Source organism: Ascaphus truei, chromosome 5 (assembly GCF_040206685.1).
Source record: "Ascaphus truei isolate aAscTru1 chromosome 5, aAscTru1.hap1, whole genome shotgun sequence".
In the NCBI taxonomy this organism is placed as follows: Eukaryota; Metazoa; Chordata; class Amphibia; order Anura; family Ascaphidae; genus Ascaphus; species Ascaphus truei.
In genome coordinates, this window is record NC_134487.1 from 289,113,924 (window position 1) to 289,128,268 (window position 14,345).

The 14,345-nt window shown below is 41.7% G+C and overlaps 1 protein-coding gene across 2 annotated transcripts in view; it reads right to left on the reverse strand.

Moving 5' to 3' along the window:
• Nucleotides 1–834: 834 nt before the first annotated feature.
• The window catches only part of LOC142496134 (solute carrier family 23 member 2-like), a 44,407-nt gene continuing 30,896 nt past the window's right edge, over nucleotides 835–14,345 (reverse strand). For both annotated transcript variants that reach the window (XM_075602566.1, XM_075602567.1), the window contains exons 7-12: nucleotides 8,094–8,250; nucleotides 6,865–7,118; nucleotides 5,829–5,993; nucleotides 5,541–5,649; nucleotides 3,525–3,620; nucleotides 835–2,358 (exon numbers count right to left, since the gene is read on the reverse strand). In XM_075602566.1, the coding sequence (XP_075458681.1) occupies nucleotides 2,129–2,358; nucleotides 3,525–3,620; nucleotides 5,541–5,649; nucleotides 5,829–5,993; nucleotides 6,865–7,118; nucleotides 8,094–8,250 (1,011 nt within the window). In that variant the 3' untranslated portion in view covers nucleotides 835–2,128. The remainder of the gene's footprint in view (nucleotides 2,359–3,524; nucleotides 3,621–5,540; nucleotides 5,650–5,828; nucleotides 5,994–6,864; nucleotides 7,119–8,093; nucleotides 8,251–14,345) is intronic.

The following is a 14,345-nucleotide window of genomic DNA, read 5'->3' on the forward strand; positions in this document are numbered from 1 at the left end:
TTAACCTGTACATTACCAGGAAAAGCACTCTGTATTAGATTTGTCACAATCATACTGCAAGCAGGCAAGTTCCCCTGAGAGTGGGAGATGCTATGGAGTGAGCTTTTAACCATTTAAATGTGGGAGGGGATGAGCTTCAACAAGATAGGAAGAGCCACTTTCCAATCAGCTAAGACCAGCTGAACAAGATTTATAAAACATACAGGACACCTGCAAGCTCATATTGAACCCCCAAAATATATATATATTGCCATGCTCAGTCGCACTCCTCTGTGACACCTATATGCTTATATATATGTTGTGGTTATTTTGGGGGTTCAATATGAGCTTGCAGGTGTCCTGTATGTTTTATAAATCTTGTTCAGCTGATCTTAGCTGATTGGAAGGTGGCTCTTCCTATCTTGTTGAAGCTCATCCACTCCCACATTTAAATGGTTAAAAGCTCACTCCATAGCATCTCCCACTCTCAGGGGAACTTGCCTGCTTGCAGTATGATTGTGACAAATCTAATACAGAGTGCTTTTCCTGTTAATGTACAGGTTAATAAAAGCTTCAATCAGACTTAGAACTATGCAACTCATTTTGACAGATTTATTATAAATCATTCTTCCTGGCAATGCACAGGTTATTAAGAATTTATATTAGTGTTAGGGACCCTTAAGATGTGGTCTGCCGTGTAGTGGCTCAGGGGCTTACAACACTTTGGCCAAAATGTTAAACTAAAAAAACATTTTATTTAACAGATATCTATACATATTTATATATTTAGGCACTGTACCGTGTATAGGTTTCACTGGATGTGCACTGAGCTCTGTCTGTGTTTCATGTTCTGTATCTGGTTTTAAATATATTCTGATATGCAAAGAGTCCAGATGGATTCTGGGGCTCAAGAGTAAAAGAACAGAGAAATATATATATATATCATGTTGCAATTCTAAGGGAGGTATTCCCTTCCACCCACAATAATATCCTGATTGTAGAGGGGCAGTAAATTCATAGGCTAATAGTATGGAGATAGCGTTTTTTCCTGATAAACTCTCCCTGAGAGCAACACTCCCAGGATACGTGTGTGACGCAAAGTGTTCTCCTAAGCCTTTAAATGTAACATACAACAATCCCCCGTTCCTTCATTGAAATACACTGTCTGGAGAGGAAACTCACTGTTCTGCATATGTGTCCCTCTGCAGCTGATGGAAGGTTGGGATCCTCCGGTGTGCGGGCCGCCAGAAAGTGCGCAGAAGTAGGCACTGTACAAGATTGCGTTGCACCACCCGCACAAAAAGGAGGTACAAAGGGTGACTCCAGCAATAACAGATTTATTTGATCAAGGTCCCTGACAAAGCGCTTGCCGCGCAAAACACGTTGGCCCATTTTACCCAATGTTTATGATCAAATAAATCTTATTGCTGGAGTCACCCTCTCTACCTCGTTTTTGTCCTGGTGGTGCGAAGCAACCTTCTACCTACTTCTATATATGATACGCCACGTCTGTAAAGAGCGGAGGATTTAACCGTGTATGTTGCTCTCTGCATGTTTACAAAGCTGTTCCTTGAAACGTAGCATCCCTTTCACTTCTTCCCAGTTGTCCTGCAACTCTGACCGCATAAGATTTGGGGGAATACGTATCAAAGTGTCACAAAGTGGGACGTCGCTCCAAGAACCGGTGCAAATCGCATCAATGTGTCAAGGCGCCTTGCAACAAAATTGCTCCACTTGTGCCATGAGCGTTTTTGGGGAGTGGTTAGAGGCGTTAGGGGAGGAGTTTGTGCAATATTATAATGAGATGCATCCACATTTGCACGAACGACCGGCGCAATTTTACGCTCTCTCTTTGCATCAAATAAATACAACAGTTTTGGGCGGGTTTAGCCTCTGTCCAAAGAGATCTGCTCCAAAAGCTAGACGTAAAACTAGAAAGATTCATACACGTCGGTGCCGGAAACTGCCGCAAACGCACTCTTTGCTTTGTGTTGTGGATGAAATGGCACCATTTTGATACATATTCCCCTTAGCGGTTGTAAAAAGCCAGAGTGTAAGGAGGTGTGGAAGGCACCTTGTGGCGATGCTTTTGCACGTGGCCCCTGATGTGAGGCACAGCCCCACCTATTACAGCGCGGCTGCCACAGACTCAGTGATTAGACTCACTGTAGGTGTGCAGGTCTCCGTTCTCTGCCGCAGCGGCCGGACTTGGCTTCCTAGGCTCGGGACAGAATGGGATGTATCGGAGCCAAGCCGCTGTGCAGAACCTGCGGCCAATACCAAACGGGAGGTCATACACGTCCGCAACATCCAAACCCCCGTCTGCAATCTCTCCATGAACCTCCTTCCATGCAATGATCCCGCGCTCCTCCTTTGTACCTAACAAACAGCAGGGAAAACAGACAAAGAGACCATGGTTTTGGTAACCAAGCATTAAATGTGTCATGGACTCTAATCACTGCTAACGTGATTTTTATTTTATTTATTTCGTTATTTTAATAGTTTTTTTTTTTAATTGGGTTTACAAGCATTAATCAAAACTTTACAACACAGAACAAAACAATAAGATACACAGAAAAACATAGTTTTACACAAAATTATTTTTAATATTGCTCATCATAATTTCAAAATTCAACACATTAACATATTTTATTTTTTTTAAAGTATTTTTATGCTCCCTGCAGTGATTCTTCAAAATGTCATATTAAGCACCACTATAAAGAAATGCATTTTCTAGTAAGTGTAAAAAGTGCCTGACTTTTCCTGTTAAACTTATTGTAGGCAGGAGTGGCTCAGTGAGTAAAGACTGGCATTGAGAGTTTGAAGCAGGGGAACCTGGTTCAATTTCCGGTGTCGGCTCCTTGTGACCTTGGGCAAGTCACTTTATCTCCCTGCACCAAAAACATAGATTGTAAGCTCCACGGGGCAGGGACTTGTGCCTGCAAAAAGTCTCTGTAAAACTAGCAGCGCTATACAAGAACATATTATTATTGTTTATATGCGGGGGGCTTGAAAGGCTCCTCTGCCGGGTGGAGTTTTAACAAATTATTATTACAATAGCAACACCAACAACCATTGTAAGTATTGGCGTATATTTATAAAGAAAATGATTGAATGCATGGAATTCATCACAGTCAGTTTATTTCAAAGGCATGATGCTGCCCTCAATGGGGTGGACTTCTGGCTGAACATCTCCTGCTCTCTTCTGGACTGCACAGTGGTGTTATTAAATTATTATTACATGAACAATGATCGTATTAATCAATCACTGGTGGGTAAACAGAGGCGTGGGCCGTTACAGTGATTTACTTGTGATGACAGTGTAACTGGACAAGGTTGTTGCACGTGCATTGAAGACCAACACATCACACAACATCCCACTTCTGCATACACTGCGTCAAGGCAGAGAGTCACTATTATATGTTACAATAATGTTACAATAATATAGGTATCACGTGTATTACTGCTGTGAAGTGCTATGTACATTAATGGCGCTATATAAAGATACACATACATACATATGATGCTGTTCTACTTCAAGTTACCTGGTATAGTGTTATCCAGAAAAAACCCAAGGAATCCCCCAACAAACATGCCTGTCGTCAAGAGCACCAGGATCACCTGGTCTAGCTGAACAATTCCTATAGGGAAATGAATGCACACTTTGTTTAACCATTTGTAGCACCTCTGTTGAGCCTCCTATATTGAAAAACATAAATATGGCATCTTTTATGAAACAGCACGGCCGGCTAACCCCAAATCTCGCTTTGCAAGCTCACTTCTCTGTAGGTTTTATTGAACCTGTTGACTGGTGGAAGACACATTCAGCAGTGTCCTGTAATGCATTGTATATACCATTAGGCAGAAAATAGACTCGGGTTGGCTAACTCCAGTCCTCAAGGGCTACCAACAAGCCAGATATGAGGGGTATCCCTGCACAGGTGGCTCAGTCATTGACTGAGCCACTGATTGAGCCATCTGTGCTGAAGCAGAGATATCCCTAATACCTGGCCCTTGGGGACTGGAGTTGGCCACCCCTGAAATAGACTATACAGTATGCTGCCGGTTTTCTTATGCATACAACGTATTGTTTATTCAACACTTTAGCTACCACAGGCTTCACCAAACCAATATAACTGGTTGGCCCATCTGACAGGACAGAAGATTTTTTTAATACGAAGCAAAAGAGAGAAAAAAATGTGATATTATGTAAATTTGTACCTTGCCAGGTCTTCTTCTATCATTTTTCTTAACTGGACGTGACTACCGGGAATCCACTCGTGACAACGGGCGGCTCTTAGAGGCTCGGCCGGATACGGGGGCAGCAGGACAAGGCCTAGCTGACTCCCTTCCCTTAAGCGAGCACTCTGGCAGGGGCTAGCGGTTACTCTATTATTGCTTAATAAACAAAGCCGCGGCCATTTATACCTCCAATCCGAGTCTGTCGTTACTTGTCTGCTATATGTGGGTATCGGTTAACGAGTGGAAGGGGGGGAGGGGTTCCCTAGGGGGGGAGGGCTTCCCTTGAAGCCTCCCTGGTCGTGTATTTGCTCAGCAATCTTGAGACCTGAGAGCCTGTATTTTGTGTGCTGCGGTGACAGATTTTGGTGCCTTTGCAAACAGATTCTATTTCTTTGTAACCTAACAAACCTCTGCTTGTCTGATGCATATTTTTAGGTTTGCAAAGATTTTTGCTGCATTTAATTCTACTGTGCAGAGTTCAGTAGGATTTCGCTCTTATTTCCGTTCTGTGCCGGAAACCTTGTGTTTGCGGTGTTTGGTTTGAAATGATTATTTGGTGTGCTCCATAAAAATAATCAAGTCCGATCATCTTTAAAGCAGCAATCCCAAAGCAGCAATCCCGCTCACAAGCCTATACGTTTAACCCATATAATATTAATATCTTGCCCCCTGAGCATGTCCTGTTCAAAATCATTATCTCTAGCTTCTGAGGTTACCATGGTAACCTTTAAAGCTGCAGTTCAGTCAATATCCTGCATGTGTGTTTTTTTTAATAAATCAGTTCTGTAGTAAGAAAAAATACTTTTAGCATTTTCTGTTTTTAAAAAAACAACTTTGAAAGACCAATTTTCTTGTATTCTATTTTAACAGCCATTTGCTAAGGCACAGCCCCCTTCATGTCCTGTCACAAGCTCTGGCACACCCCTTTGTCAGCCCTGCCCTCCCTCTAGCACATGTCAGTGCAGGAGTGCTCATGAATATTCATGAGCTTCCACTGACAGACAAGCAGATTATAAACAAATCCCAGCTTTTAATATGTCACCAAATTTCGACATATCAATACATGGAGAACGAATTGACCTGCAGCTATACAGTTCTTTAGGTAATTAGAGATTGCACACATGAAACTATTGAAGTAAAAAAATAAATGTAAAAAAAAAAAAAAAAATGACTGAACTGCAGCTTTAAATTGCGCTGGGCTCTGGGCAGCGTTCCATTTTAACGTCGTCTATCTCCGCGTGTATCTCCTGAACGGAAACAGATTTTAAAATCAACGTTGACAAAATGGTGATCGGCGGGCACCACTGCTGTAACCTTACCCGTTTCCAAAAGAGCTGCATTATCGGTCACCCATTTTGGAATAGTAAGCCCCGAAAATATAGAAAATCCAGCTATAAATATGTTTCTTGAAGAATTCATATCTGCAAACTGTCAAAAGAGAGAAAAAAAAGAGACATTTTTTTTTTTCCCCCAGAACAAGGTTGTAGCACCAAAAGTAAAGAGAAAGGCAAGAAGGGGTTTGTAAAGTCACGCGTACAGAAATATTTCACAAGAATTTGGTTCTACGTCTACCGGAGTAAAAAAAAAAAGAGAAGGTTTCCATTCACCTGCAAATTGGAGATTCCCACCGCGGCTATGACCCCAAACATCACCATGAACATCCCTCCAATCACCGGTGTTGGAATAGTGGCAAATACAGCGCCGATCTTACTGAACATTCCCATCAGTAGCATCAGAGCTCCACCGGCGATAATCACCATCCGGCTTCCAACCTTAAAGAGGAGAAGGTTACTGGCAACGGGACAGTCACAAGATCCCGGTGGCGGGGCTGTTGAGAAAATTGGAGGGAAGCTGATAGAGGTCTCGTAGATGAAAAGGCTAAATCTAAATTAAATCTAAACTAATTTAGACTAAGGAATAACTGTAATATTTGCAGTTAATAATGTTTTAAGCTATATTTGAAGCTCTTGTTTGTATATATGTACATATACATACACAGTGAATAGCATGGGATAATACACATTTGTTGCTGAATTATTGTCCTGGGCATGGAGAAAGAAAAAAAAAGTGAGAAAATGTGCAATAAAACCAACATTCTTGGAGCGGACAACTAAATGTAAAGATTGTGAAGGATACGGAGATGAGAATCGAATGGCTTCCCATGTACATGATGTAGCCATGTGTTTGTTTATCACACTGTCTTATTTTATTGTATATGTCCATTTACAAAAATAAATAAAATAAAAAGAGCAGGTAAATTAATCAAAAGTGACCTCTGTAAATGTATCTATCCACCGGACACACGGATTGCGGTTTTAGTCTTAGAGAAAGGTAGATTGTTCTGCAGGTCGTGTAGGCGAGTCATGGATCAGCGTGACAGATCGTCATAGACAATTTGAAAAAAAGACCTCACTTGTCTTCTTTAGTTGAAGACAACCACGTTCCATATTTACTAAGCGGCGCTAAGCCAGAATACACCTTAAATAAATGCTTATAGCACATCTTAGCAATCATTGCTCTGGATTGTGACCTTACATTTGAAAAGCATCCTGCTAAATGTTGAAATAAGCCAATATTAATGACGGTGCGTGTGTTGTATGGCCAAGAGTTTTACTTTACTCTAAGGCAGCATGGCACACTTACCCTGGTGATCCCCAATGCTCCCACATTCTCACTGTAGGAAGTGGTTCCATTTCCTGTGCCCCAGGCTCCAGCCAAGAGGCAACCGATCCCTTCTATCCCTATGCCCCGGTTTATAGCATGCTTGGGAGGGGGTGGTGCCCCAGAGAGACGGGCACAGGCGTGGTAATCTCCAACAGACTCCACCATGGAAGATACGACACCAGCTAAAATGCCAAATACTCCAGCCACGCTGATGGTTGGTAAACCCCACTGGCCTATAATAAAGAAAATTACTCCAAATAAAACAAAGGGATAATTGAGCAAATACAATTGAACCAGCAACAAACACACTGCAATCTGTAGGAAAAGGACAGTCTTACAATAGTGTATATATTTATTATATGTACAGGTAAAAACTTAGATTTTTGTTCAATTTCACTTTAGCCACCATTTAGCTATTGGCCTACCTTAAAAATGAACAACACGCAATTAGTTTTCACCTCTCCAAACTGTTTTTCCTTACAAGAAAATGAACGGGCTATTTTTTGGGTGCAGTTTTGATTTAAAATGGAAACGTATTTTCAATATGAATATTTCTTCTCATATGGCTTCTATTATAGTCTAAACGTAGGTATAATAAATCCCCGATGTCAGTAGCTCACATCCTGCTTATTTCCAATACTCAGGTGAAGGAATGGAGTCGGGAGGGGGTTCAGCTGCCTTGGAGCGTGGTGTCTTTAAATGTGTTTGGCTTTTGAGCATAGTGCATATCATGGACTACGGGGGACATTGTTACCGGGTTCACTATACTGTCTAGAAAAAGGAGATCTCATGTGTTATACATTGAATACACACTGTGCTTACACGGATATTACTCTGGTTAGCATCGCTGGGGGTTGCTTCTCCCACCATTCTTTGTTCAATACTCAAGTGAGATACGGTGACATACTGTACCCAGGATACCATGAGTGGGATATGAACCAATCAAGAGTGTGGTATAGACACCACAAGGTCACCACCAAAGAACAACATTCCTGGTTAACCCTTTGTGGGTTCTAATACTTTAAGGACACTAAGCCCTATCTTTCAGGTGTACGATAATACTGCTGTTTGATTGTAGGAAGTATCCATTGGAAAATTGTGTGTGCTCTGCATGCTATAACTTGTTATGTTTGGATGGTTAATCTCTGTAGCTACTGTCTGTAGAGAAGTGTTGTGAGACTTAAATATAGATATGTGATCAGATGTACCTGGGTAAGGGAAGCGGAACCAAGGCGCCTGCGACAGAACTGTCCCTTTAACGTCAGTCCGAGCAAAATACCCGTAATTCTCAGGTTTGGGAGGAATGGCGTTGGTGACGGTCAAAATTAGACAAATAAGCCAAGAAATGGAAATCCCAAAGAGCACCTGGTCAAGACAAAGCAAAACAATGTACAGTATAGTGACCACGTATTCGGTGGTTTGGGGCGTGAGTCCCAATCACAGTGCTCAATCCAAATCTGAACCTTTAGACGATAATCAATATAAGTCCACATATCATGGTAACAGGAAACTGTATCAGCCAGCAAGTAGAGTAATGAGACCCAGTGCTATATGAATGCAGCAAAAAAAGACACTCAGTGTAATGGCAGTAGTCCATGTGTCATAATGGAATAAATGTTAACATACCATTGTTGTATGGAGCTTGGCCATACCCAACCCTTGTGCTGCAGCACTATTCCAGGTCAACCTCTAGTGACCACGTATGTTTATCATCTGGGTGAGAGCGTCATGGGCAGAATTGCCCCCGGTCTCCTCATTAAAAGGAGCAGTTATACAATATCCTATATGTGTGTGGTTTTTTTAATAAATCAGTTCCATAGGACTAGATAATACTTGCTACATTTTTTTTTTTTTTAAATTCAACTCTTAATGCGATTTTTAATGAGTTTTAATATACTGAGTATTCACTGGTTTCTATAGCAGACTTTAGCACACAACCCCTGCAGTGCAAGATCCTTGCAACACTTTCCTGCTTGTGATAATTTGTTGACTCCTCTCAGTCCTAGGGAGCTTCTTATCGCTCACTTCCTCCTTTGAATATCCAAAGTAGTTATGTGTGGCGCACAGCAACAAAGAACAGGTCATGTGGCAAAGATAACGTGCCTCATAGCACGAAACGCTTAGGAGTGTTGCATCCACCACCATTTTTTTAATGCAGCTATAATAAATATTTTTCATTTGCCACATGACCTGTTCTTTGTTACTCTGCGGAACACATAACTACTTTGGATAGTCTCTGGACTCTGGACGCGGCTGCACGCTTGAGGACACATAGGGGAACACAGTGAGTACTCATTTATTATGGGCCATCCCAAGGAGGAAAGGAAGTTATGATACTCTCACCCCATATCCCCAGGGAATTATTGAGCCAATGCGTGTGAAGATTGAGAATTATACTCTAATTTAATATATTCCCCATGTGTGGTGACCTCTAAATGGATGAATTTTTGGGACCAAGCATTTGAGCTCCTGCAAATACCTATATACACTTCCTCCTTTGGTCTCCTACAATGGACTACTTCCAGCACCCACAGGGACGGCAACTTCCTTGACCTTGTCTTCACTAAAAACTGTTCCTTATCCAATTTCTCTCACTCTCTTTCCCACGCTTTGGCCATAACCTCACCACATTTTCTCTCACCCTCAACCTCCAGCCTCTCCTTGCCATACTCACACCCTGCATTCCATTGACCTTCAGACCTTAGAATCCAGCCTAAAATCACAGTTTTCTTTACTACAACCCAACTCTGACCCAAACTGTCTTGTCTCAACTTACAACACTGTCCTTGCCTCCTCATTTGCTTCATTGCCCAGTATGCTCCTCCATAACACCGACACTTAAGGCACTTCCATCCACAACCCTGGCTAAATGCAAAAGCCGTGTTTTCTGCGCTCTTGCTCTCGTTACGCTGAACGCCTCGAGGAAGTCACACTCTCTGGCTGCTCTTTTTCTTACCAAACAGAGATAGTTCACTTCTGTCACAAACAGGCATACATCCAACCCATGCCACCTATTCTCTGTCTTTGAGACCATTCTTTGACTTTCCACCACATCATGCTCCCCTCTTCCCATTACACCCCAAGAGTTTGCTGATTATGTAAAGTGCAAGCTATTCGTCAAGGAATCCCCTGTCCATTTCACACATCCCTTATTCCTAATCCTCTTCCATCTGTCTTGATCTCCTTGTCTCCAGTTACAGGGGACGATTGCTCTCCTTGACGACATGCAGCCTCAACCCTATTCCTTCCCATCTCCTGAAACCTCTCGCTTCAGCCATGGTTCCCATCCTCACCAACATCTTTTTTGTTTTTGTTTTGTAAATTCTTTATTTCTTACTTTTCATTGTTATTGACAGTTATTTGTTGTACAATTCTTCATATACATACACCATCCTTATATTACATTTGTCAAATTACGATGGTGTCGTCTCCATTGGTCATTCATTGTTATTATTAGGTAGTATATTGTTATATTGATCTCAACACCTCCTTCATAAATCTTGCTATCCCTGGAGATGGTAGGGCGCTCATATAAATATATGGGGCGAACTGCTCTATCTAACCCCGGGGGAAGTCTCATCTCCATCTGCCTACAGAATGCGTTTTCAATTTCTACCCAGAGCTTATTCTTGGAACAGTGATACCATTCGAACAATCAGCTGACCTGAGCAGCCCAGGTAGTACTTATTTATATTTGGCAGACCGAGTCCGCCCTGTAGTGTCTGAATATTTGTTCTTGTCTTTTTTGTACTCCCATACAAAGTCACCAATTTTGCTTTGAAGGGCTGTAATATAATGCTTGGGGAGTTTCAGTGGTATTGTTTGAAATATATACATTAATCTAGGCAGTGCGTGCATTTTAATGCAGTTAATCCTGCCTATCCACGAAGTGACATTTGTTACATGTTGTAAGTGATGTGTGCAGAGGTATATTTAATGGAGACCCATTAGGGGTAAATTAAATCCCGGCTTTATTGCGCCTGTTCCTTTAACAAGGCAAAACATTCAAAATAAACAAAATAAAGGTCTACTCCGCTTTGGAGAATAGCTAAACCTTTACGCCAGCCCTCCCTAACTGGGTGGGTAGCTAAGCTAATTAACACACACACACACACCCAACAAGAAAGTCTCTTATCTGTTTATATTGTTGTAGCTGTAGGGGAAGGCCTCTCTGCTCTCCTGGGTCAGCACCCTTGTGTGCTATGGAAATTTCTATGTCCAGGTATAGATTCCCCCTGTCTTGCTGTCAGCATACAGTCCTTCTGTGTGCATCAAGACATCATCTTTTCCTCTGGACAGCCCAGTTGTGGGCTAAGGAAATCTCCTTCCTGTTTCGCAAATAAGGCTTTTTCTAACAGTCCTAATCAGCCAGGTGACGTCTGGTTGATTGCCTGTGCAATTAACCAGCACACTGCTGGATTTAGAGGCAGTTTCTCTCCAACAGGGAAGTCCCTGTTACACATGTCTTAATGCAATTCTCTAGATTTTTCAACAATTACATATGTAGTTGACCTGGAATAGGTCATCTACTTTTGGAGTTATGGGAGTACCCAAGTACTTAATACTTTTATTGTTCCACTAACAACTTTTATTGTTCCAGTGCTAGTTTAGTGCTTCAGATTTTCACAAGTTCATCTTGAAATTGGAAGCTTTCCCATAAGATTCCAGTACCTTCATTATATTTGGCACTGAAATGAGTGGGTTTGTTATAATTAGTAGGATATCATCTGAGTACAGGGCAATTTTATGCTCTCTATTCCCTATTTTTATGCCGGTGATGTTTGGATGGTTCCTTATTTTTTCCGCTAGGGGTTCTACTATTAAAGCGAAAATTGGTGGGGACAGTGGGCAGCCCTGTCTTGTACCGTTAAGGATTTTGAATGTCTCTGATATTTGGACATTCACCTTCACTATAGTTGGGGTTACTATAGTGGACATGAACATGTCCTCAAATCCCATGCATTCTAGTAAACTGAATATAAACTTCCATTGTACCTTGTTAATGGCCGGAGTATAGGCCGTTTGAATATAATTCAAGATATTTATAATTCTTCTAGTATTTACATATTCTGTCTGTTTGCTAATATTTTTGCAAGAATTTTAACATCCACATTTATTATTTAGCTTTCACAGTTTAACCTGTCCTTCCCGTGTTTCGGGATAACAGTAATGTGTGCTTCGGACATATATTGACTTAAATTGCTATGTCTTAGGCAGGTCTGTAACCCTACCTTTCACCATTATCACCCTGCATACAGTGCTTCCACTGCAGCAAGGGATTCTGGAAAATGACATGCAAATGAGCACACCGTGTCACCTTTTGCCTGAAAAACCATTGTTACATGGAGCCCATATAAGCTAATGCTTGCTGTTAACACAGCTTTAAAGCACAGCATGGGAATCAGATGCAAAGCCAGAGAAACCGTTCACAGACATGTTTCAACCTTAATGGGTATCATCAGTGTGAGGTTGGTTGTACTGCTGGCTTTGCAATTTTCAAGGCTGTTGGGTTTACCATCACGTTTTAAGTTATGGTGGGTGAAAACGGCAACAAGAAACCTCCACATATTGCATATAGTAAATAAAAAGATCACTTGTGAGCACATTCAAATGTATTAGGCAGGTCTGCAACCCTGCCTTTCACCATTATCACCCAGCATACAGTGCTTCCACTGCAGAAAGGGATTCTGGGAAATGACATGCAAATGAGCACACCGTGTCACCTTTTGCCTGAAAAACCATTATATGGGCTCCATGTAACAATGGTTTTTCAGGCAAAAGGTGACACAGTGTGCTCATTTGCATGTCATTTCCCAGAATCCCTTTCTGCAGTGGAAGCACTGTATGCTGGGTGATAATTGTGAAAGGCAATGTAATATGCCTGTAAAAAAAAAAAAAGCAATCCTGTGTACTGCATACTGTGCACTGTACTGTAATTGTGAAGCACTTTGTGTCGCGTTGGGAGAAAAGTGCTATATAATAATAATAATAGCATGTTCTTGTGTAGTGCTGCTAGTTTTTTACTAGCGCTTTACAGAGAGATTTTGCAGGCACAGGTCCCTGCTCCATGGAGCTTACAATCTATGTTTTTGGTGCCTGAGGCAAAGGGAGATAAAGTGACTTGCCCAAGGTCCCGACACTGGGAAATGAACCAGGTTTCCCTGCTTCAAACTCAGTGCCAGTCAGTGTCTTTACTCACTGAGCCGCTCCTTCTCCTATATGAAATAACGTTTTTATTATGGGATTAAGCATTTTGATAACACGTCTTTATACACCTTTTAGGAGACGTACGATGTCGTGTTTAGGGCTAGATTAAAATCTATATTACAAGGCTCCTTCTCTGAATGTGTTAATAATTGACAATATGACCTCACAAACATCTTTAACTCATCTCTGTGTTCTGGTATATTTCCATCTCAAATTATTGTGCGACTGTGGCAGGACGGCCTGTAGCCGAGGTCAGGGAACAGTCCACACGTATCAGGATAATGAAAACGTTCAGTGGCTTTATTTCTCCACAGCATACATAACATGCGGGTACACTGTCCCTTTAAACAAAACAAATCCTGCTCCACATTGGGAGGACTGACTAACACACCAGGCCTATCTAGCAGGCTGGCTGGCTAAACCATAACCAAACCGTAAGTGTCTTTTAAGCAGTCAGGAAAAACAAATTAACAAGTCTTACTTTGGTTGCAGAAGTTAGCTTGATGTATATGTCTGGCTAGCAGCACATATAGCCATGTGCTCTGGTCTAAGGCAGCTACTGCCAGTAACAATATCATCTTATACCTTGCTGCTTATCAGGTGTCAGCTTACATCCTGATTATCTAGCTTCCACCTGAGTTAACCCTTATGAGTGCTGGATGAAGCACTCAGACATATGTCTCCCAGGCATAACTGATAGGGGTTGACTTCACCCTGTCACAGCGACCTATTCTTAAGAATGTCTCCCTACACCCTACCGCCCCTTCTAACTATCGCCCTGTCTCCCTCTAAACTTCTGGAACGTATTGCCTCTGTACATGCACTTCACTTTCTCAACTACCATAACCTACTTGACCCTCTCCAATCAGGCTTTCACACATAGGGTGACCATATTTTTGCCGGCACAAAGCAGTTGGCGCTTGCGCATGTATGGGCCGCACATGCGCGAAGAAACTGAGACATCTACAACATGAAGTCATGTCCTGGGACAAAGACAAAACAAATGGGACGTCTGGTCACCCTATCCACACCGCATAATATACAGAAACCGGACTCACCAAGGTAGCTAATAACCTCCATATTGCCAACTCTCAAAGAAACTACTCCATTCTGATTCTCCATTTACCTGTTGCACTTATTCACATTGTTTGTACTGTACATTATTTACTTTCTATTGTAGTGTTGTAAAGCGCTTTATAAATACAATTATACAATACATACATTTATATTCTCTGATATTTATGTCCTATTTC